Here is a 25,015-nt window from a genome sequence, read left to right as displayed (position 1 = left end):
TTTTCAAGTACATAAAAGGTTGTTATAAGGAGGAGGGAGGTAAATTGTTCTTGTTAACCTCTGAGGACAGGACAAGCAGCAATGGGCTTAAATTGCAGCAAGGACAGTGTACTTTAGACATTAGGAAAAAAGTCCTGTCAGGGTAACTAAGCACTGGAATAAATTGCCTAGGGAGGCTGCAGAATCTTCATCATTGGAGATTTTTAAGAGCAGGTTAGACAAACTCCTGTTAGGGATGGTTTAGATAATATTTAATCCTGCCTTGAGTGCAGGGGACTGGACTAGATGACCTCTCGAGATCCCTTCCAGTCCTATGATATTATGATTTCCTACATTATGTGGTTTATTTCTTTTCATTATTTTCTAATATTTACATTATTTTGGTGGTAAACCAATTACCTGCAGTTTGAATTCTAGAACATTTTCTCCTGGTTTAATCTTTCCTAATTCAAGCAGATCTTTCAGTCGATTTTTTTTCCTTCTATTTCCTCTGCAGTTCAATTGTGGTTGTTCACTATCCTGATTATCAGAGTACTGGTAAGAAGAATTTTGACAGCTGTTTACTGGATAAGGTACATATGAGACCAGACCTGTAGCATTACATGAGGGTCTATTATTTTGGAAGATATTTTGCTGAAGAGTAATAGGAGAGATTTCTGCAGATTCTGACACCACTATTGGTTGCTTCTGGGAAGCTTCATTCCTATGTCCACATCTTTGCAGAGTCTTACCAATGAGAACCTGTTGGCTATCAGCAATTGGCTGATGGATATTATTATTGATAAAGCTTTCAGCTTCTGAAATATTTAACATGCTGGTTACTGGACTGGGATTTGGAGACTTGCTTCCTTGAACTGCAATTGCTATATAATTATTTTTTTCTTGCTGTGAGCACTTTGTTGGAGTAATGCAACTAACAGGTTCTGACGGCAATGTTACCATTTCTATAGTATCTATGGATTTTGATGTCTTATCAAAGGTATATTCTCTAACCTTGTCTTCATATGTCAAAGCATGGGAAGAAACTTCATTGCTTGTACTTGCCTCTTCATTTGCTCCTGTCTCATCTAAGCAGCTGTTTGGATGTTGGCTGTATTCTTGATCTGAAAATTTATCTTCTCCAGGGAGAAGTGTTTCCACAGGGTTTCCATTAGCCAATTTGGCACCAGAGTCTATACTTACTGTTACTACATTAGGATGAACTATTTCATCAACAGTCAGATCATCTCTATTGTCCTTTTCCTGAGAAATAATTGAGTCTGGGATTTGTTTTTTTGAACATCTAGAATGCACTTGCTTTGCTTTCCTATAGTCTTTTATTTTTTGGCCTAGTTCTTTCTGTTTTTGTGCCACAACCAAAAGACTCTTTTGCCTAGAAGCAAGTTTAACTAGTTGTTCCCTCAGTGCTCCTTGTTTAAAAGACTCCACTGAAGCCCTATAAGAAATAAAACAAACAAACAAAAGATTAATTCCAGAACACAAAATACGAGAGAGAGAGAGAGAGAGTGTGAAAAACCTCTAAAGAAACATTGAACAACCTTTTTATTGTTTGTACAGTTTATAGTTCAAATCCCAATCCTTATGCATAATAAATGGTGTGCAGAGAAACCCGGTAGAGGTCAGAATCTTCCTCCTCAGCCTGGAGGCAGGATGTGAAGAATCTTGACCTACCAGGCATCCCTACGAGTGGAATTGAGAAACTGGATCCACATAGTCACTGGCCAATTCCCTGCCCTCACATCACCAGAGGCCAGTGCACAGGGGATATATAAATCTTCTGGGTATTCCTCTAGACCCTTCTTCTCACAACACTGGTTTATTGCATTCAGGCCTCTTGCAGCCCCCACTTGGGCCCTGATTCTGCAATGAGCTCTGCATGAGCAAACTCATGGGCCTGGGTGGAACCATACTGAAGTCCACAGAGCTCCACACAGATGCAAGAGTCTGCCAGGATTTGACACTGTGTAAACTTCCAAATAAATGTTATTTTGTAAAACAAATGCTTTCATATTCTTTATCCAAACCTCTGCTCCCCAAAATTGACATTAGCAGCTCGGAATTCATGACCTGCTATGAAGTGATAATTGTGTGTGCGCGCATGTGTGCATGTACACTTACATAATGAATGAAAATTGCAGTAAAAAGAGAGATTTCAATTTCAATCTTCTACTGGGTTACTATAAGTAGAAGTAAGTAAAGGAATTATTTTTAAAATTGTGAAAAATATCTTGATAATATCCTTTATATTCAACTGATTTCCATGAGTGTCATAGCCAGGTCATGGGTGGCCAGACCTACTAGTCAGATCCAAAATCCACAGTCATTAACCAGGAGTCAAGGACCAACCTCATTTGGGTACCGGGAAGTCAGAAGCGGGTGTGGGGAGGGGGAAATGGAGGTTAGAATCATGAGTTGGGAACCTGAGTCAGGCCAGGTCAGGATGCTAGGAGGTCAAAGGCAGGAGACAAACTGGCAGTCAGGAACCACAAGTCAAGTCAGCTCAAATGCCAGGAGATCAAGCTGGGGAAGCAGGAAGCACAAAGCACACTATCCAAACCAGGATGGAGCCCAATTGTTTGGACATATTCCTGTTCCTGCTGCTGGCCTAAGTAGGACTACCTGGCTAATCAGCTGCTCTGGGACTCCACCAATCAGACCTTGGGACAGAGTCTCACACTGGGTTTGGGCCCAGGAACATATAGTCTAGTTTCCAAGAGGGTCTGTCCATGTGGAGGTATCTTGTTGAAAGCTGTAGTTGCAGCTATGAAACTGTCCACTGCTCCAAAATCAGCGAAGAATCCACTGGGAATCCCCTAGGATGCACAGCTGGATAGTAACCTGCAAATGAGAAGCCCCTGGATAGGCATCAGGGTGCCTCTCAGTGAGAAATAGGTTATAGGGAAGTTCTTTTCTCTCAAGGCCCATGCCAGTCTCCTCCCCCACAATTCCAAGGCTGGCTTATATCCCCGAACTTCTTAGTGTTTGCAGTTGGCAGGCCGAGATGGTGTGGCCAGGCTCACCACAGCAGAGTCACAGGTGGCATTGATTGGGCCATTTCTTTTCTTCAGATGTGAGTTGCTGATGAGACAGATCTGCTTGCATGTGTTCAGCAGGTGATACAGAAGCTGATGTTACTGTACCTGGGCACCGGAGCTGCAGAAAACTTCTTTTCTTCTCCCTTCATTCCTGTAGCCAATTATATATGTGGATGATAAGGTCTATCAGGGTATCTGGGCCCTTAGGCATCTCTATGGGGGCCAGTTCATCTTTGATTTCCTCTCACAAGCCCCACTGGAACTGATACTGCTGCTTTGTTTCACTCTGTATCTGCTATGAGGCAGTGGAAGTGCACTGAATAGGAAGCCACTATGCCTTGCCCCTGCCTGAGGCCTTGGCTACATTTGCAAGTTGCAGCGCTGGTGAGAGGGTTACAGCGCTGCAACTTATTCGGTGTCCACACTTACAAAGCTCAGCCAGCGCTGCAACTCCCTGGCTCCAGCGCTGGCTGTACTCCTGGTCTGCTACGGGTGTAGCGAATCCAGCGCTGGTGATGCAGCGCTGCTCATCAGGTGTGGACACTCACCAGTGCTGTAATTGGCCTCCAGGGTATTAGGAGGTATCCCAGCATACCTTTTCAGCCTCTCTGGTCATCGTTTCGCACTCCACTGCCCTGGGCTCAGGTGACCCGCCCTTTAAATGCCCTGGGAATTTTAAAAATCCCCTTCCTGTTTGCTCAGCGAGGCGTGGAGTGCAATCAATCAATCAATCAGTGACCATGCCTCCATGCCCCAAACGAGCCCCAGCATGGAGCACTCCTGAGCTGCAGGATCTCATCAGTGTTTGGGGTGAGGAAGCTGTGCAGGCACAGCTGCGCTCCAGCCGTAGAAATTATGATACCTGCTTTAATTATACTTTAAAGCAGCAAAACTTTTCAGTATAGACAAGGCTTAAGAGAAAGTACCATGAAAAGAGGATACTAGTGACTTCAAAGTTAGCACAATAATGAGCCCCATTTCAACTACTTTTCATATTATGTGTGGCTTAGCTGAATGAAGGATGGGAAAATGGTTTACATGATGTCCTCTTATTTACAAAAGGCTATATGCTAGTTAGTTGCAAAATTAAAAGTTCACAACAGAAATAGTCAAATGGAAGTGTAAAGCTGGCATGCAGTTCAATACACGTGAAAGATAGCAGCTGTATTGGTTGCAGCACATTTTCAACACCTCAGAAATATTTATCAGTTTAGTGCTATAGCACATGGCTTCACTAACAACAGTCAAAGATTGTCTGATAGGCTTGTGCAAATGTTAAATCAGCTGTAATTACTTGTCTAACTATTGAGGGTTTGTCTATATGAACACTTAGTTTGCAGGGAAGTGGGGTGTAAATCTAAAAATGTGTGCATTTTGATCTGTGAAACGGAAGTAGATTAAAGCACATTATGGAAATTTTAGTGCATGGCAGCAGGGTTCACATGGACAATTAATGCACAGCAGTCTAATGTGAGATAGATTTACACTCTAATTTACTGCAAATTAAGTGTTCATACAAACAAGCCCTAGTTTATTCACAGGAATGACTGTGGAATGTTAACTCCTTTTCACATAAAAGCCTCACTTTTTTTAATGACCTATTTTATGTATATATATTATCTCTTATGGGTGGCGCATGAACTGCTGACTGGTGAAGGCTAGCCCACCATTCTGCCCCTTCTACCCCGGCTTCTCCCCTTCCATGCCCCCTGCCAGAGCCCAGACCCTCCCCCCAATGGCCATCGCTTCCCCTCAAGGCTAGCAACCCCAGCCCTGGAGCACCGGGAGGTCAGGTGGCGTGGCCACAGCCTTCCCAGCCCTGGAGCACTGGGTAGGCAGGGCAGCGCAGCCCCAGAACCAGCACCAGCCCTAGGCGGGGCCATGGCACAGGGACAGGGGAACTGGCAGGAGCGGGTCTGGAGGAGGAGTGTGGGTGGGGCCATACCTGGCTATTTCTGGAGGCACAGCCTCCCCCAGCTTATGATACCCGCTGCCTGAATGATCTATGGAATGAAGAGTGGGTTAAGAGCTTGGATTGGACTCAAGAGCTGTGGGTACAATCCCTGACACAGCCACAGATTTCCCCTGTGACCATGGGAAAGTAATCTAATATCTCTGTGCCTCCGTTTCTAATCTTCTGTCATATCCCTTTATCTCAACCCTTATCTGCCTTTTTATTTAGACTGCTCTTTGGGGCAGGAAACATCTCTTATTATGTGTTTATATAAATATTTTACTTGTTAGAGTCAGCCAAATCCTGAAATTCTCACGCAGGCACAACTCTCACTGATGCCAATAGAGCTATACTTGATAAAAGACTGAGTTAGGACCACACAATTTTGCCTTCGTGTTACTGCTTGCTGGCCTTCTAACAAGATCCATTTGTGATGTTTTTAAAAAATAAATCTTTAATAAAACCACAGGTTACATTTCACTTACCTGTATTTTTTAGCTAGGACATCCCTTTCTGCTTTCTGTTTGGCAAGCACTTCGTTCAAAGTGTCTTGTATCTGCGACAGGTCATGAATATACAGTCCTGTTCAGCATTTAAACATAGTCAAAATTATTATTAAAATGAGAGGCAGAATTATGATTATTACAATTACTGAGGCAGCAAAAACAAAGCTGGAGAATGAAAATATTGTTATGGCAACAGGTGATACTGTCATGTACGTTATGAGTTATTGCTTTATAAGTACTCAAGATAAATATAACTTCCTGTGGAGAATTTTAACTACTTACATTTGAATAGCTCAAATTTTAGAAAGTATGGATATGCAGTAGCCACACCCAGACTGTAATTAAGGGAATTGTGTAGGTTAAAGCACACTCTTTTGACTGATGGGCAATCAAATCTTTTTGAGGTCCTTTGAAATCAATGGAGTTACACTGACAAACACCAGCTCAGGACCAGGTCCACTAAGACTATAGAAGCAAGAAATTCATAAATTTAGTATTTTATATATTAGAGAACAGCCTGGATTTTTATTTCTCTGAGTCAAATATGACATCTGAATCAATGTATAATAGTTTCACATGCTGTATTAAAACATACATCACAGAAGAAGACTGTAAAAGAAAAATAGATTAGAAATTGATTAAGTTTGCTAGCTGTAGCCCTCTGTGAAACACAAGGAGGAACAATTTTTAAATGGTCCTATTAGATGCCCTCTTTTCTTTGGCCTACAATACAATAGAAAATTGAAAGGCCTCAACTGGCACAGATTTAACAACATCACAAGCGCAGTTACCAACTATGAGCCAGGGACCTCTAGGTGCCAACTGGCAGAGTGCACAGGCATGCAAAGGGGTTACAGGGCAACACAGTAGTTTGTCAAAGAGTGTCAAGAAAGGTCTCTGTTGAAAGCCTTTGTCACACTGCTCATCACAGTAATTGTGAAATGCATAGTATGTGAAGAGTTACATACATATACTGAAAACTGTGTTCTTGAGGTATGTAAGACAGGTCACCAGAAGGTGATATACAGGTTCTGTTCAGACAAGGAATAAAAGAGATTTATTTCCCTGGCTGACCATTGTGTATCTTACAACAGAATTCTATTTGCATACAGAATCACCAGCTAATCAACACTACAAAGTCGAAAAGCGATCATAAAATTAACAGAAAGGAACATACAGCAGGAGAGTGTTTGGTTTATGACTAAGATGAAAGAATTAGTCTGCTATATCAGGAAAATGCAAGGAGATGCCAAAGGTCTTTAATCTAGGAAGTAAGCTCTTTGTTAAATAAGCGTATACTTACTTTCACTACAGACTAATCTAAGGGCAGTGTGTTAAGTGGAGCTATGTACTATGGTATAACTGGAAAGGTGCAGCGTATTTTTCCTTTGGGAACAGAAGGTCTGGTAATTCTGTGAGTGTTCAATGATTGGTGGCTGGACACTGCAGGGGGACACCTATATGACTAGGGGGTTAGAATATGCCTTTCGCTAACCAGTAAAGAAAGTGTGAGTTCTGAAGAGGCCTGGAGGCGAGTGCTTTTATTGCCCATAGCCGGTGGACTCATGGAGTTGCCCCATGTCAGGTCAGATAAGGTTTGCTCCCGCTAAGGGCAGGTGGTAGAAAGATACCTCACAACCTAGGGATCCGTGGGAAGCGTCACACCAACATGTCCCTGTGGATGCCAGTGGGATGATATGATAATCAAATATAATCAAGGCCATTAGTAAACAGGAAATACACAATTTTTATTTCTATCAACCATTATACTTGAAAATGGAACACTGCAGTATGAAAAAAACAACCCACAACTCACAGAGTGTGTCCAGAAAGCTGATTTTCTCATTTTACTGAGTATTGCATGTATTTATTTATTTATTTATCAAAATAGGGGAAATGTGAACATTGGGTTTATTAAAGTGACAGATCACAGTACTTCTAAGAGCTGAGTATACTGCATGTAACTGTGTTGCTAATTTATCTTCATAGTAATCCCACTGCACCTTTATACTGTTGATCATTCTTGTGCTCTTCCTAAGTAACTACTACAGTTTATGTTAAAAGATGCCAAATTATTAGGTGGTTTTGTCACAAGGGACTTAAAGACCATCCTACCCATTTCTCTTGCGACCTTAGCCAGAGAAAGTCTGATACTCCTTATTTCTATTTTATGAAACTGGGTCTCCGCTTCAGTCACACAGGAGCCTGTCTGGTTATTCAAACACATGGAAATGTAACCATTTTGAGCAGTAGTTCTCAAATTTTATTTGTTTATCTGAAGCTCCATTGGTTTGACTGAATATTCTACCACTGCTGAGCAACTGACTGTAGATATGACTGGAAAGCTTTTATATACAATCACCTGAGCCTTTTTTTCATTCCCTTTCTCTGTGAACAAGAACAACTTTTTCCCTAGTTCACATTTCTTTTAACAGGGCTCTCTTGATCTTTGCAGGACCTCAAATTTAGTTAGTTTAAAAGACACGTGGTTATATTCATCTTGGGTTTACACTAGCATCTGCTAGTGCAAACCTAAACACTGAGCCCCAGCAATGGAAATTACACTAGAAGTGGTTTCAATAATGGAAAATAGCTATAACTTCTTTCTTTTGCGGAATAGAGTGATCACAGAGGGTCAGATCTGCCCGAAATGGACAGCACCAGCTGGGAAGGCCACATGTCAAGTGAGGCCAGGAGATGCACTGTTTAAATACATTCCCTCAGCAGCAGCTTGGTTCCTCTGAATCTCCAGCAACAAACTACAGCTGATCTGCACCAGCAGAAAACCTGAGGTGGTAGGAGATCTGTACCAGGTATCTTCTTTTTAAATTAATCTTTCGGGCAAAAGTAATTTACACCTCCAACTGCCATCACTTATGAATCGGCCCCATCATTTCCCCTAACACATTTTTAATTTTTTGCCATAAAATGCTTTGGGTCCCTACAACTATAATTGCACTGGAATGAATATGCTGCATTCATTTGAACATATATATGCATTGTTCTTCTTGGCTATGGAGGGGCTCCAAAACAACTATATCCAATCATGAATAAGAGACCACCGTCAATAATATTGGACTTGAGTTACAGAGCACTGTGTGACTATTGATTGCTGTTTTTCTTATTCAGATATTCATGTTTATGGCTAGCCTGATTTGTTTAAACTTAAAAGGTAATATTTCCATACCGCCAAATAGTAGTTTCACTTTTTTATCATCAGGTATATTGCAGATATGACTGAAAGTACCCTGAAAGGTACGTACACCAAAAGTTGAGAATCCCTACTTTAAAAGTCTTGAATTAAATACTATCCTAGAACCTTGCATGGTGACAGGTTTCAGAGTGGTAGCTGTGATAGTATCAGCAAAAAGAATGAGAATACTTGTTGCACCTTAGAGACTCACAAATTTATTTGGGCAAAAGCTTTTGTGGGCTAAAACCCACTTCATCGGATGCATGCAGTGGAAAATACAGTAGGAAGAGAGAGACACACAGAGAACATGAAAAAAAATGGGTGTTGCCATACCAACTCTAATGAGACTAATCAATTAGGGTAGGCTATTATCAGAAGGAGAAAAAAAAGCTTTTGTAGTGATAATCAGGATGGCCCATTTCAAACAGTTGGCAAGAAGGTGTGAGTAACTGTATGGGAAAAATTAGCACGAGGAAATATGTTTTACTTTGTGTAATGACCTATCTACTCCCAGTCTTTATTCAAGCCTAATTTAATGGTGTCTAATTTGCAAATTAATTCCAGTTCTGCAGTTTCTAGTTGGAGTCTGTTTTTGAAGTTTTTGTTGTTAGAGCATTGCGACTTTTAGGTCTGTAATTGAGTGACTAGCCGTCACCTTCAGCCTCCAACTAAAACCTCTCTAGCGTATCATCAAGGATGTATGAAAGTATATTTCTTAGCAATATACTAGAGTAATGATTGCAAACAGAGCAATAATGAAAATTGAACTTGAATTCACAACTACCTTCATCTTTTGGGTTTCTTACTTCAAACAGCGACAGTTTTTCCTGCTTCTTTTCTATATCTTGTAACGTAGCAATGATGGACTCATACTATCAAAGACAAACGTTGTTAACTTTATCGTTACAGAGGTACAGACAAGGTTTTACTGAACCTAAGCAAGCTGAACTTAAATTCTATGGCAATATTCCTGACTTCAACAGTACACTGGCGTGGTTGATTTATTTAAATAAAGAAAACAGAGGTTTATAATTAAATATGAAAACGAACCAGTATGAAACCAGTACAGCAGCCCATGTGGTTTATTTTGATATTAAATTCAATCTATCTGATCTTTCCTCACATTTTACACTTTTGTTATGCCAAAGATTTTTGTACTGACAAGCCTAACTGCATCACAGAAGCTGTCAGGGGCAAAGCTGAAGATTTTGACAGCCAGGATAGGGACAGCTGGGGTTTCTGGCACTTGTAGAAAAGCGGGAGGCAGTTGAGATAAGCACATTAGCTGAGAGCTTCTGTTAAAATGATCAGCAGTGGAATAATTTATGTTGATATTTAGAACCATTTTTCAGGCTTTTTGGCAGATTTGGGAACAGAACACTGCATCAGTTTACATTTGGTTAATGTTTTCAAGGTTTCTTGTGCAACCATATGGGCTAGAACTTTTTTTAATGAATGTTTTGTTTCTGCAGCACAATATGGGTGTTTTCAGCAGAAACTGCTGCTGCAGTGGAATGCATGGGGCTCTAGGTATAGATAGTTTAAAGAAAGGCATTTCCATCACCTCTAGTGCTGCGATTTGAGGTGCCACATGCTCATATGCCTCAATGAGAGTTCTGCTTTCACAGGGCCTATGTTCAAATAAGCTTTGTTTTAAACCAAAATAACCTTTCATCTCTCTCCAATTAACCTGATTGCCAAGTCATTGCTCCTCAGAAGGGCCACTTTGGAAATGCTGGTGAGAGACTTCATGGATCCTGGCATTTTCCATCGATATGAACAATATGAATATTAATATAGCATGCTAATGGAAAGGAAGTATAGATGCACAGAAATCATGAACAGAAACAGATGGAGATAGATTGCACAAACTGAATTTATCTTTACTTTCTTCACACTTAGCTTCATAACATGCTGCTGCTCTCAGCATGCACTTCAGGGATTATTACTTTATCTAAACACATGGTGTAATTACATTATTCAATCAACAGATGACAATATACAGAAATGAAATGTACTGCACTGCAAAGCAATTTAAAAAAACTCAATATCTACACTTACTGTGCCACATTTTTCTCTGGTCATATCATGGTGCAAAACCAATGGAATATCAGTCTTTTTACAGCAATCACAATAAGTATGTGTTGGTCTTCTTGACCTAGAAGGACCTATATCTTCCCCCCCACACACAATTAAGAAAACAAATATATTTCCATTATTATTTTAAAATTATATGCATAAAACCAATACAATGGAAAAGATGCCAATTATACAGATTACTAAGACTCAAAAGCAGACCATGATATAAATAAAAAATGTATATGCAAACGAGATCAAATCAAATTAGCTAAATACTACTGTTCTGGAGACTGTATTTAAGTCTAAGACCCACTAAAACGTTATTCCAGTACTGAATGCAAAAACTACAAGGTTTATGTGAGTGAAATACAGACCAAATACATCCTTTTTATAACTCCACTGACTTTACCAGGAAAGAATTTGTGCCACACATTCTACTATCTTAATTATATAGATAAATAACCATCAAGGATATACTACCGCTAGAAAACGCCTGTCCCTGACATGAAAACAATCAAGCAAACTTGCAGCATTTTTGAGACAAGGATGTAACATTATCATATGAACATTATGAAACAGCTAACATACCAGTAACCTCAGTTGTTGCATAAGCAACGTCACTGTCAGTAGCGCCATAAGACTTAAGCAATTCCTTCATTTTATCATTGCATGCTTCATCCAAAGCATTTTTTCCATACTTGTCCTTCTCATTAGGGTTTGCTCCATGATGTAGTAGAATATTGACTGCCTAGAACACAGTTCTTAATTATTATCATCATCATCACAGTAGCCCCTTAAATGTGCTAAGTGCTATGCAGACAAATAAGATGACATAGTTCTGGTTTTGATGAGTTAACACTCTAACAAGACAAAGAAACATATGAAGGGAGGAGGAGTACAGCAATCTAGCTTGCAAGTATCTTTTGTATTTATCTACTTAGTTCCATGTCTTACACTTCTAATTTTTGTTTATTAAATACATGACCAATTCATAATTGCCTGTTTAGTTTGTCATCTTCATAGCATCACTATGCGCAACACATTCCCATTACGCTACTGAGAATCATAAATAAATTCCAAATGAGAATCTGGTAAATGTCAAATAATCATTTTGGATAAATATAAACAAGATATAGAAAATAAGGGGATTTTTGTTTCTCAGTGGTATGTGATGGTGACTTTGGCCTCAATTCTACAAATACCTGTGCACATGCCTAATTTAAACACATGATTAGTCCCATTGAAGTTAATGGGACTATTTTAAGTATTTAAAAAGTTAAGCTGTATATGTTTGCACACATAGGCCCTACCTGCTAAAAAATTTCAGATTTACTACTCTGATTTTCCTGCCTGAATCTTCCTGGTCCACCATTCATGCCAGTGAAATCATCTCCTTCATTTTTATTTTCTGCCACAGAGAAGGTGAAAGAGATGGAAAACCTGCTCTTTTGACTAACTGGAGAAAGGGTGTGTATGTTTGAACCAATCTGGCATCATCTACCCAGTTCTAACTTAATGGAAGTCCGTTTGCAAAACAGCATGGACTTTTAAGTGTCTTCTATATGGCACCCTTTCATGGCAAATATACAGGAATATTCTCATTTAGATTAATACTGTCAGCACTAATTTACACAGACTACTATTTTGGGCCTTCAAACTATCTTACATGGAGGTAAAGTGAGCGTTCAAAGGGAAAAATGCTGCTATGGGGAATGGAATGCCCTAGTACAACTGCAGAAGGTGTGTACCACAGTGCAGATGCTCTGGTCCTTCTCAGATACCTCAGATTCCCCTAAAGGATCAATTCATCCATGAGTTGTTCTTCTACCAAGCAGACCTCCGATCCTCTCTCTTTCTCCCTGATTGCATGCTACCTTAGAAACTCTGGACCTGTAAACTTGCTGGGAAGTTCTGAGTATCTCTTGACCTCCCACAGCTTTTCATTTAGGAAGAAAAAAATAAAGGTACTTTGTTTATCTGTAATAACAATTCTCTTACTACCTTGTTAGTACATTTCTCTGCTGAAAAGTGAAGGTGTCAAGAAACAGAAACTAATGAAATACAGCAGCAAGACAGCTACCTGGCCATTAGCTAAACTTCTCAATGTAGGATCTCCTTTTTATGGGTACCTCTCCCAGCATTCTTTTCTGATAGCTGATCCTTTACATTTTGCAAATACAACCACCTGCTACCATTAAGGGCAGGTCTACACTAGAAATTTGCATCAGTGCAGCTGTGCCGCTATAGCGGTCTGGTGAAGACACTTTAAACTGACAGAAGAGAGCTCTCCTATCAGCTTAATAACTTCATCTCCATGTCTACACTACCGTTTAGATCAGCATAACTACGTCAGCTATGGATGTGGATTTATTCACACCCCTGAGCGACATAGTTATACCAAAGTAATTCTGTACTGTAGACCAGGGCAATTAGCTAACTGGAATGTGGCTTCAGCTTGATGCATCTCTCTCCCTTCCAGCGGATAAGTATTCATAACATGCTTTCAACTTTCTCTTAACATTGAGGAGATGGCACAATCTCACATTCATTCTTACAACAAAATTAAGACATATTTCTTCAAAGATTAATTGAAACACTTTTTAACAAACTGCTTATGATCCAAAAAATGGAGCTGTCAGAATTAAAAATGAATGCATTTTTAAAAACACTGGGTTTGAATCTTTGTTCACTTTCATCTGTTTTAACCGAATATAACCTTATTAACTTCAGTGAAGCTACTCCTCAGTTACCCCATTGTGAGAGCAAAATCAGGCCCAAAATCTGATCTTTAAAGGTATTTAAAGGTATTTAGGCACTTAACTCCCCTTGAAATGAGTGGAGTTAGACACATGAATTCCTTTAAATATGTGGCCCCCGTTGTTTAAAAATCATTTATTTCTTCACCTACTGGCAAAGACCTGCATTTCAGGCCTACAGGGTTCCGTATCTTCTTACGACAAAATTCTGTCCTCTGATATATGTATTCAGTTCCCGTTATTTCAATGGGAGTTATACATGTACATCTCAAAGCAGAATTTGGTTCTTACAGTTAACATCAACAGTACATTAAGCAGAAGAAGAAATACAGCTACATGCTCTGATTTAGATGTTCATATTGTCACTGTTTGTTGCAGAAGAAACACAAAGCTGAACTTCAATTTTGACAGGTTAAAAACTTACATTTATGTATTTTTAATGAAAGTCTACACCAGCGGCAGCTCCAGGCACCAGCGGTCCAAGCGCGTGCCAGGGGTGGCAAGCCACGGGGGGCACCCTGCCGGTTCCTGCGAGGGCAGCAGGCAGGCTGCCTTTGGCGGCTTGCCTGCCATGCTTGGGGTGGCAAAAAAGCTAGAGCCGCCCCTGGTCTACACATGTATTCTATTAATAATTTTGGATTCAGTTATTTAAACCATCGTTTTCATTTGCATGCACAATTGTGGCATTCATGTGCCCATGATTGAAAATCAGGCCTAGGCGTGGTAATGTGAGTAGAATTGTACCTTGAAATAATTGCCAGAAACTGCATCATGTATTGGTAAAGTCCCATCCAGGCTTTTGCTATTAACATCAGCACCAGCTTTTAGTAACTCTAAGATCACATCAGTAAATCCCCTGTTGGAAGCTTCATGAATTGCTGTCCAGCCTAGTAAAACCAGATCAAAATTTAGATTGTGATTCTGATATCTGAAACCCACACAGGTCACAGACAATTATACACTTTTTTGTATTCAGTCTGGTAACTGTCAAACTTCTTTGTTTATAATAAATCTGAAACAAAGAATTACCCTGAAACACTGGGGCAATTTTTCCCTGTTGTAATTCAGTTGACTCAAAAGATAATTTATTCCAATACTGGCTAAAGAAATGTACTATCTGCTTTTTAAATCATACTATCAGAAATAATAGAATAAAAATTGCAGATTAGAAATGTAAGAAATCAAAAGCATTTCTAGCACTGGTGGCATCATGTGATATCAAACTTTAAACTGGCCATGGATCCAGAATGGAATACTGGCCATCCCTGGGGCTAAGGCTTGCATAGTTTAGGAGGAAATTTTACATTTAGGAGGAAAAGAAAGAAAATTCTACTTTGTAATTCAATTAAAAAAAATGGAACTGTCTGAAGTGGCTCAAAGACTGGGAACTTTGTTCTGCATTTACACATGCGGATAACTTTACTTGCGATACTCATTTACAGTGAGTAATGCCACTGCATTCCCAAGTCAAGTGGGCAAAGTGAAGGGGAGGTATATGATAAATGTGTATCATGTGTGTCCACAATTTATTAAGCACTGAGCAATTTATTACACACCGGAGCAATTTATTACATGGATGTTGTGATACTACACCCCATATTCATCCTAGTAATATTATTTTGATATTATTATGGCATAATTGTGATGCATTTTGTACAAGATGGGTCACGTAAGGTGTCATTGGAAAAGTTATGATTTGCTGAATATGATTATCTATTTATATGCATATATCATTTTTGCATCTGAAGTTCTGAATATGGACTATGTATCTGTATTTCACATGTAGTCACACCTAGGTGACACCCACTAGGCAAAATGCTTCCAGTCTAGATAACTGACTGAAGGGTCTTGTTGCAGTGCAGGACTCACTGCTGCAGCGCCTCCTGCTCGCCATCTCAGGGAATTAGCATTTCCAGCCTCTGGAGCACCCTCTGCAGGCCGGTGTCCCGCTGCCCCGTGTCCTTCCCAGGACCCGTACCCCTTGTTTTTGGGGTGCTGCCCCCTGGCAATACCCCCACAGTCTCAGGGTCTCCCCACCCAGGGGAACCCCCAAACCTCTATCCCCACCTTGCCTCAGTCATGGGCTACTGCCAGTCACCACCTAGCCCCCACTCACTGGGGCAGACTGCAGTGTAAAAGCCACTCATCATAGGCAAGGGGGGTTTGGACCTGCTGCCTCTATCTACCCAAGGGCTGCCCTCCGCAACTCCAGTACCCAATTGGCCTTCCACTAGGCCACAGCATGGGGGGTTTCCAGGCCGGAGCTCACTAGCTTCCTTGGCCTTCCCCCAGCCCTGCTCCACTCCAGGTATCTTCTCTCAGCTCCCTGCAGCCAAGTCCCTTCCTCTCAAAGCTAGAGAGAGTCTCTCTGTGCTTCTGGCCCACTGGCCTCTTATAAGGGCCAGCTGGGCCCTGATTGCACTGGCTACAGCTGTGGCTGCTTTCCCCATCAGCCCAGCCTGTCTCTGCCACACAGGGCTGCCCAGAGGGAAGGCAAGTGGGGCAATTTGCCCCAGGCCCTGCAGGGGCCCCCACAAGAATATAGTATTCTATAGTATTGCAACTTTTTTTAATGGAAGGGCCCCCTGAAATTGCTTTGCCCCAGACCCTCTGAATCCTCTGGGCAGCCCTGCTGCCACAGTCCTCTCCCAGGCTGCTTTAAGCTCTTCCAGGCAGAAGTGGGGTGACCACCCTGCTACAGACCTATTCAAGGTAATGTGCCATTGAGAAAAACTTAGAAGCAGCTTTGGTGAGCCTTTCTGAGAACACCCCAGACAGCCTGTAAGTAATGGCTGCTATGACTCAGCAAGGTATGCAAGGACATGTGACCAGGCCACATGACATGGAACTGCATCTTGGATACCACTGTTTTTCCACAAACTGAGTTTGAGACAAAGGATTCCAGCCATATGCTAAATCTATATAAGGCAGGGAGTGACATCATCTGTTGTTCTTCACTCCCCACACAAGAGGAGTCCTGAAAACACCTGAGGAACAAAGACTGAACTGGAGGAAGTGCTGGATTCAGGCTAAAGGAATTTCTAGCCTGAGTATGGAACCCTGGGAAACCTAAATTCCAAAGCAAATGCAGCTTGTACCTTAAAAATCTGCAAGCCTGCTTATATCATCAGTCAGGGTGAGATTGTTAATTCAAATCTTATCCTTCTAGTATGTTAAGCTTAGTTTGAGTTTGTTTATTTACTAGGTAATCTGCTTTGATCTGTTTGCTATCACTTATAATCACTTAAAAACTACCATTTTGTAGTTAATGAACTTATTTTATGTTTTAATCAAAACCAGTAAGTTTGGAGTGAAGTGCTTGGGAATCTTAGCTCAAGGGGCAAGAGCTGTTGCATTCCTTCTCCATATCAAGGAAGGGATGCTCTATGGTATAATTTTGGGTTTAAACTCTAGTGGGGGGTGCATGCCTGGGGACTAGGGGTAATCTTGGCTGTAGCCTCTCTACCGTTGGTTTATACAATGGCTGGTCACAGAGCCTGCATGTAACTGCAGCTTGGTGTTACCTCTTTGAATGCTGGTGGAAGTGGGTCTGCAGCCTGTCACAGCAGCACAGTGAGAGAGGGAGCCCAGGCTGGTGAATCAGAGGGCTCAGTGGCACCCCAGTTCCAGGTGGCACCCCGGGGCATACCCACCACAGATGTCACCACAGTATGTGATGTGTGTGTGTATATGCATCCACACACACATTCATACAAGTGTGTATATAAATATATGTACAGTTGTCTGATGTGCTGGTCAATATACTGCATATTATTGCCAAAATATTCATATGTATCATTTGAAAGACTGCAAATACAAATTCAAAGATAACAATTTTATAACAAAATAATCCTTGTTACTAACTTTGTTCAATAAACTATGTACCAATACGCTATTTTCTAAAACATCTTGGTTACATTCTTTCAAGAGTTTTAAAAAAAAACTGAGTTTCTTAATTGCCATCAAACTGAATCACTAGCGGATCACCAAAGAAGTAATTTTAAAACATCCAAACCTGCATTATCCTTTAGATTAACACATATTCCAGATGCTATAAGAGTTTTCACTAAAGATAAATCTCCTTTCTTAGCAGCCAGGTGCAGGCGACTTTCCCCTTTGGCATTTCTCTTTTTTATCCCAGCTCTTATAATATGGGTAGGCTGAGCAGATACAGCTGCTATCCCTTCTTTGCTTGATAGTGAAGACTCTAAAGACATATTGAACACCAAAATTTCTCTTTAGAAAACTGGGACAAACGTCTAATCTCACTTCAAACAGCATAACTCTGTGCAACTCCATTGTTTTAATTATTATTATTACTTGACAGCACCAAAAATATAATACAGATCAAGTACACATGGATTGTGGCCCAAAGAGTTTATAATCCACTACCAGACAACTTGCAATAAGAATGCAATGGGGTAAAATTGGAGGGAGAAGATTACATAGTTATTCAGCACAACTATGTTATATAGCAACAAGAAGGTTGACACATTTCTCATAGACTCCTTCTCAGTTACCAGGAGTGACTTCAGGAGATATTACTACTTGTTGGGACTTCATCTCCTCTAGACAGAAATGGGAGGAAGCTGCATAGGGTTAGATACCAAGAGGAGGAGCAACTGACAGTTTCTCTGAATAACACTGTGTGACGGTCTATACTATTATGTTCACCACTTTTACAAGACTATGATACATTTTGTACAAAGTATGCCTTGTGAGGAATCATTTGAAAACTCATAATCTGCTGAACTTTGTCCTGGTGAAATATGTGTATCAACATTGTATGTAAAGTTTTGATTTTCTACTGTATAAAATTGCTGTAACATGTTTCAGAGTTAGACAGGCAGGCCCAAACCAGTTCTTCAGAGCACCCCCAGCCAGGTATCAGCATAATCAATTGGACAATCATCTAGTTAAATGGCCATTCCTTGGCAGGAAGAAGGATGTGAGCCAGGACTTTACATATTGGCAAAGACACAGTGGGAGGGGGAGGCAGGTTTCTGTGTAAACAGATTGCCTGTCGCCTGGACCCCAGCTGGAGATAATCATCAAAAAGGGGAGAACTAAGGGTATAAGAATGGAGGACACACACAACACAAATTACCTCTCTCATCCCCATCTCTACTCATGACTGCTACAACGGTCGAAAGACAAAGAAAGCAACATTGAACTGGGGGAGAGGTGGTCCTGGCTGGAAGGCTTTTCAGCCAATGCAGACTGCTATAAATGTATGGTGAGACAAAACCTTTTTGCTTTTAAGTTCACTTGGCTTGTTAAATTAGGTATTAACTTTTGTTTTACTCTTCTATTTCTTTTGTAACCCATCCTTTTATGCATCATTACTTGTAATCACTTAAAATCTAGTTTTTTATGGTTAATAGACTTATTTTATTGTTGTATCTTAACCAGTGTGTGGATTAAAGTGTGTGGGGAAACTCCATTTGAGATAAGAAGGTTGGTGCATATAATTTTCCACTGATGAAGTTACATACTTTATAGTGTAGTGTACTGAGCAGTACAAGTCACACATTTCTGGGGGACAAAGCTGAGATTAGGAATCTGCTGGTATTCGTCCGCAGTGTAATTTATGAGGGCTAACTAGTAGCACTCAATACTGTGCAGCTGGGAGCAAGTTACATGCTGGAGTCTGTGGCCACGTCTAGACTACCCGCCGTATCGGCGGGTTAAAATCGATTGCTCGGGGATCGATATATCGCATCTCATCTAGACGCGATATATCGATCCCTGAGCGCGCTTATATCGATTCCGGAACTCCACCAACACGAACGGAGTTCCGGAATCGACATGGCGAGCCACGGACATCGATCCCGCGCGGTGAGGACGAGTGAGTAAATCGATTTTAGATATTCGACTCCAGCTACGTTATTCACATAGCTGAAGTTGCGTATCTAAAATCGATTTTCCCCCGTAGTGTAGACCAGCCCTGTGTGTGTTAACTGGCCAGGAATGGCTGTTCACCGGTAAAGCAGAGTAAAAGGCATCCCAGGGAGAACTGAGGAAAGTTATTCAGCAGTCCAGATTGTACCTTGGGGAATGTCACACTTTGCTGTCAGACAATGAAATCAGGCATAGGTATGTCACCAAAATGAAAGCCATCTGCTTGAAATTTCTCATACGTAGTCCTTGGTCAAAGGATTTCATATTTTGTAAAGTATTAGGCTAACTGGAAGAAACATTTGTGAGATGACAGTTTGAAATGTTAAATGTTTTTCACTCTTGTAGAATGGTTGAAACACCATGGGCTAAATTTCTCTCCTATAACTTTGTGTAAATTTGAAATATCCACTGTTTTTATTGATGCTAATCCAGATCTGCCTCATTGTAACAGAGCAGAATGTGCCCATTTATCATGTTCCTGAATTTTTCAAATACAGTTTTCAAAAATATGTATTCATTATGTACCTGAATACTGGCCATGTTAACATTTAACTGGAACCCTGGGATTCTTTTAGTGCCCTGGGTTTGTATTATCAGAAAAGCATCTTTTTAAACAGGTTAGAGTACACTGTAAATGTAAATGTATAATAATTTCCTTGACTTCAGTGAAGTTATTCCAGATTTACAGTGGTGTAACTGAAAGCAAAATATGACAGTCTTTATGTGCTACCTATAAGATGCTGTATACACAGATTTCACTTTGTGCAAATTTTATATTATATCTTTCCTACTATGTATAGTGATGGAGAAAACACATTCCATTTGACTAGGATTTAAAATCTATATTATAGAATCATGGGACTGGAAGGGACCTCGAGAGATGATATAGTCCAGTCCCCTACACTCATGGCAGGTCTAAGTATTATCTAGACCATCCCTGACAGGTGTTTGTCTAACCAGCTCTTAAAAATCTCCAATGATGGAGATTCCACAACCTCTCTAGGCAATTTATTCCAGTGCTTATCCAGCCTGACTGTTAAAAAGTTCTTCCTAATGTCCAACCTAAACCTCCCTTCCAAGCTCTCTCCAGAAAATAAGCTTTGCCCATCTGAGATGCCAAAATTAGATGTCAATCACAGTAGATTGCCATAGTTTGAACCCCTTCACAATGTTTACTCTGCTGGACTCCTTGAGTTTGGTTTCCTCTACAAGGGGTCCAACTAGATCCAGGGGCTCTGCTGATCACTTCAATTTTTGCTTCTCCTCAGTAAATCTTCAGTTCCCTGAATTCCTAAAGCTAGTCTCCTTGATACAGGGGGGGAAAAAAGGGGGTGATATTCTCTTAAGTGCCACTTGCTCATGGTGCCAAAATGAGCTGTAACTCACAGAAAATTAGTAATACTGACATTTAAATGATCATTACTGAGTATCTGAGTTAACACCCTTAGAGATGGATAGGGGCAATACACACATCTCTCTCTGCTATTGTTTCTCACTCTTTGCAAACTCAGGTACATATCATTGCATCAGCTGCACTTGATTCACATTATCTTTGCAGCCTTAAAGGCAGGGGAATTACTTTTTCAAAATGAAAGCTGAGATTCTGGAGCACACAATGGCAGCTTGTATCATCATGTACCCCTTCAACTCAACCCTTTGTTTTCTTTGAGATAATGTACTATATTTTAGCCTAAAAGCTTCTGGCTTTGAAATCCCAAATCAATCATCTGTTCTCCAGTTCCTGCTTCTTCCTTAAGCTCCTGGGACTGGAGGATGTCCAGAGATGTCTTTAGAGACATAGACAAAAAAAAAACAAAAAAAAACCACAACCAACAACAGCCCATTAAGCTAATGACTCTTAGCAATTGGCTGCAAATGAACACAAATAATAGCAAAGTTTTCCAGTGAAGTTGTCATGCACAACAGTCTTTGTTTGCTAAAAAATATTTGCAGCAGCACAATGAGGAACCATTAGATTACTCTAAGAACAATGGTTCCCTCTGGAGTGCATCCTCAGGTGGGTTGTGACTGGGAAAGGACAGGAACTTGGCAAATACAGCATCCAATTTATTGGATAATTTTTTGTTTGTTTTTATGTAAATTTTTTGTGTGTGACTCAGTATCAAAATCCTATCAAACATAAAAAGCAGAATTAAAAATCAAATGTGCAACTGGGTGGTATCCACACTTTAAACAAATATTCAAAACCTCAGCACTGACCTGTTAACTGTTTAGTGGCGTGACAAAGTTCCTCCTCTACCTTGGTGAGTCCTGCGCTTATTGGCAGATTTGCTCACCTCAGTGATCTTCCCCACAGTCTGGGTCAACTCCTCCTGTGTCTGATCAGGAGTTGGGAGGTTTGGGGGGAACCTGGGCTGCCTCCACTCCAAGGTCTCCGCGCCCAGGGCCCTGTGGAATTGCAGCTGTCTATAGTACCTCTGTAACAGCTGCATGACAGCTACAACTCCTGGGCTACTTCCCCATGGCCTCCTCCCAACACCTCTTTATCCTCACCACAGATCTTCCTCCTGGTGTCTGATAACACTGTACTCCTTAGTCCTCCAGCAGCACACACTCTCACTCTCACTCTCAGCTCCTGTGCCTCTTCCTCCAGCTCCTCACATGCACTCTCTCCTCTGGCTCCCCCCTGCTTGACGGAGTGAGCTCCTTTTTAAATCCAGGTGCCCTGATTAGCCTGCCTTGATTGGCTGCAGGTGTTCTAATTAGGCTGTCTGCTTAATTGGTCTCGCAGTTCTGATTACTCTAGTGCAGCCCCTGCTCTGGTCACTCAGGGAACAGAAAACTACTCATCCAGTGACCAGTATATTTGCCCTCTACCAGGCTCCTGTACCCCACTGGTTTGGGTCTGTCACAGTGGGAAACGTGTAACTCTTGTGACAGACCAAACTGTAGGAAGAGAGTTTAGCAATTTTCACTTAGTTCTATGTATGTCGAAAAGGAATAGGTAGGGCCAAATGAGTGAGGTACTGTAGATGGGTGAAGCAGATACTCATATTGACCACTGCATATACGACAATGTAGGAACAAAAGGTTTCTTTCCAGGAACAGAAAGGGTCAGAAAGTCCACCAGGGTGTGAAAGAGATAAGATAAGGAAAAAACCAGCCATCCATGATGGATAACAGAGTTGATAAAAGAGGAAGAAGAGCAAGCCAAGAAGCATCACTCATATATATTCGTCCTTTTAGTAGTTTGCAATCTGCTTCTGCTCACAGCTGGAAGCCATGGGCCCAGTTTTTAGTGCCTTCAGCTACCTCAGTGATGGCATCTCCTTCTGTGATTCATCAAAACAGCTGCTTTCCTATGGGTCCATGCAGCTAACAAAATACTGGATGAATAAAAGGTTTTCTAGAGATAGTATTCTCAACTGGGGATGGAGGCGGGGATGGAGGCAGGGGGAGAAAGAGCTGAGTTGTGAAATGATCTTCCAGAGGAGATTACACAGCAAAATACATGGTTTTGATCAAGTTTTCCCACTACAACTGGAAATACAGAATGGGAGAACAAAATAATATGCATACAAGTATATACATGTAACTCTCCTGCCCGTCAGAGTTGGCAGCAACAAGGGCTGGGTTCAGTATCTAGGGGTGCCGTTTCAATAACACAATGCAAAACTGGCTCGAGCCCCGCCCAGTGACCTGGGACAATTACATATCACCACCACTCCCTGGGTGCCTCTATGAGGCAATACTTCCCCTCTCGCAAGCATGGAGTCTGAGTGTAGCAAAAGCCTTTTGATAAAGGAGGGAAACAATGAGGCATTATGTTGGGGAAACACCACAAACTGGATTCATAACACAAATCATGAGCAAAAGACCCACCCGCAAGTAAGTTTGGCAGTGTCCTTTTCCCCTCAGGGTCTTAAGTCCAGCAACCCAACAGTCATCCCACCCACAGTTTCTGACCTTGGTCACTGCAGCCCCCAGAGTGCAGACGTTCCTCTGCAGAGTTTGCCTCCCAGCTTCCCCCACTCTCACATGCTCTGCTGCTCGAGTTGATTGCCACGCCACTCCATGGGGCTCTGCTGCAGTCTTCACTTCCAGCTGCCCTGCCATCCACTCCGCTCGCCACGCCACAGCTCTTCGCTATCTGCTCCTCTCCGCTAGCTGTTCTGCTAGCTGCTCACCAACTTATCTTCAGCCTCTCCCCCACCCCCACACTTAACATAGCTCTCAGCAATCTCAGCTCTTTAGTGACATCAGCTCTCAGTGATTTTAGATAGTAGAAAGGGAGCCTCAGTGCCAGTGCACTGCTAGCCCAAAGTAGGTCTAATGCTTAAACCCAGGTATCAATGATTTCAGCTCCGTAGCATGTAACAAGACTCCAAATGGAGTCAAAACTAGCTCTGTTATTGCACACTGGAGAGAGGAGGGATAAAAGTGGTGTTTTGGCCACTCAGAAGGGGCCCACACTACCAAGCACAGATACCTGTCCCCAGCCTCTCTCAATCCACTGGAGTTTGGAACCCATGTCCCTTGCTTAGTGAGTGCTACATAGGTGAGGGTGAGTCCCTCTGTCATAAAATGCCAAGTACAGTTCTACTGTCCTTGAAAATGAGATCAGCCCCTGAAGTCCTTTTCCACAGCTCACCACCAGATATCAGGGGAGAGCTCATTCTCACTCTGCTTACATCCACATACATATCTCATAATACAGATCAAACAAGAGTGCCAAACAGGGGTTTTGGGAAGAGTTTGATGAAGGTAGGGTGAGAAGCTTTCTTTCTAGGTGCAATTCTACATTCGTTACAGTAATGGCCAGTGATGGAACAGTTACTGTGATCTGCAGTGGATATGCCATTTCTTTCCTGCCTGAAGACAGAATAGACTTCCTGTCTATAAAGAGTAAGTTTATGGCTGTGATGAAGGAAAAGATTAATGGTTTGAAGAACAAGTACTGACATTGCAGAGCATCAGAGAAGCTGAGGAGTACTTGGGGAACCAGATTCAGGAAGCATCACCATCCCAGATTCAAGAAAGAAGGGAACTGGTGATCAGGGAATCAGTGAGAGTGGAAATCAGAAAGGACTGACAGTTTATAACCACCAGAGTCAAGAGGACCAGGCAGCATTCTACACAGCTGGAGGCGGATGAAGAGGAGTAGGCTGTGACCACCAGAGAGAAGAGGATATAGTATATGCATACAGCTGTTATCATGTTCTCAGTCTAAAAGCTGCAGAACACCTCTGTGGCTATCCGAGTGGTCAAGTGGAATGGAGAGCTGAACAGGACAAAACTGGTGCTCAGCCCAACCTGCAAGACCATCAAGTATGCCCACAAAGATATCTTCAACCATCCAAAGAAGACAGAAGAATCCTTGTCCGAGATTCTATGCTAGATCTGTGCTAGCTCAGCTGGCATGCAGTGTCTTTACTCTACATGCCACTGTAAATGTAAACAAACCCATTAAGTCAGCTTTTTTCCCTGTAAAGAAGTAAGCACCAACACTGTGAAAAAGTGCTTGAAACTTTGTTCATTCTTGTAGCTTCGTCAGTAAAAATATTAATCATTTAAGTGCTTACTCTCCAATAGCTACATAATAACTATCAATGCATTTAGAAGCCCTGGCA

General features: G+C 41.4%; 1 protein-coding gene across 1 annotated transcript in view; it reads right to left on the bottom strand.

Moving 5' to 3' along the window:
* ANKRD31 (ankyrin repeat domain 31) overlaps positions 1-25,015 on the bottom strand; it is a 131,736-nt gene that overhangs the window by 27,167 nt on the left and 79,554 nt on the right. The window contains exons 16-22 of the mRNA XM_075067009.1: positions 17,539-17,730; positions 14,268-14,410; positions 11,356-11,515; positions 10,750-10,862; positions 9,473-9,560; positions 5,475-5,571; positions 400-1,435 (exon numbers count right to left, since the gene is read on the bottom strand). Coding sequence (XP_074923110.1) covers positions 400-1,435; positions 5,475-5,571; positions 9,473-9,560; positions 10,750-10,862; positions 11,356-11,515; positions 14,268-14,410; positions 17,539-17,730 — 1,829 coding nt within the window. The remainder of the gene's footprint in view (positions 1-399; positions 1,436-5,474; positions 5,572-9,472; positions 9,561-10,749; positions 10,863-11,355; positions 11,516-14,267; positions 14,411-17,538; positions 17,731-25,015) is intronic.

Source organism: Chelonoidis abingdonii, chromosome 6 (genome assembly GCF_003597395.2).
Source record: "Chelonoidis abingdonii isolate Lonesome George chromosome 6, CheloAbing_2.0, whole genome shotgun sequence".
NCBI lineage: Eukaryota > Metazoa > Chordata > Testudines > Testudinidae > Chelonoidis > Chelonoidis abingdonii.
The sequence above is the reverse complement of the archived record's forward strand: the minus strand, read 5'-3'. Positions and strand labels throughout refer to the sequence as shown.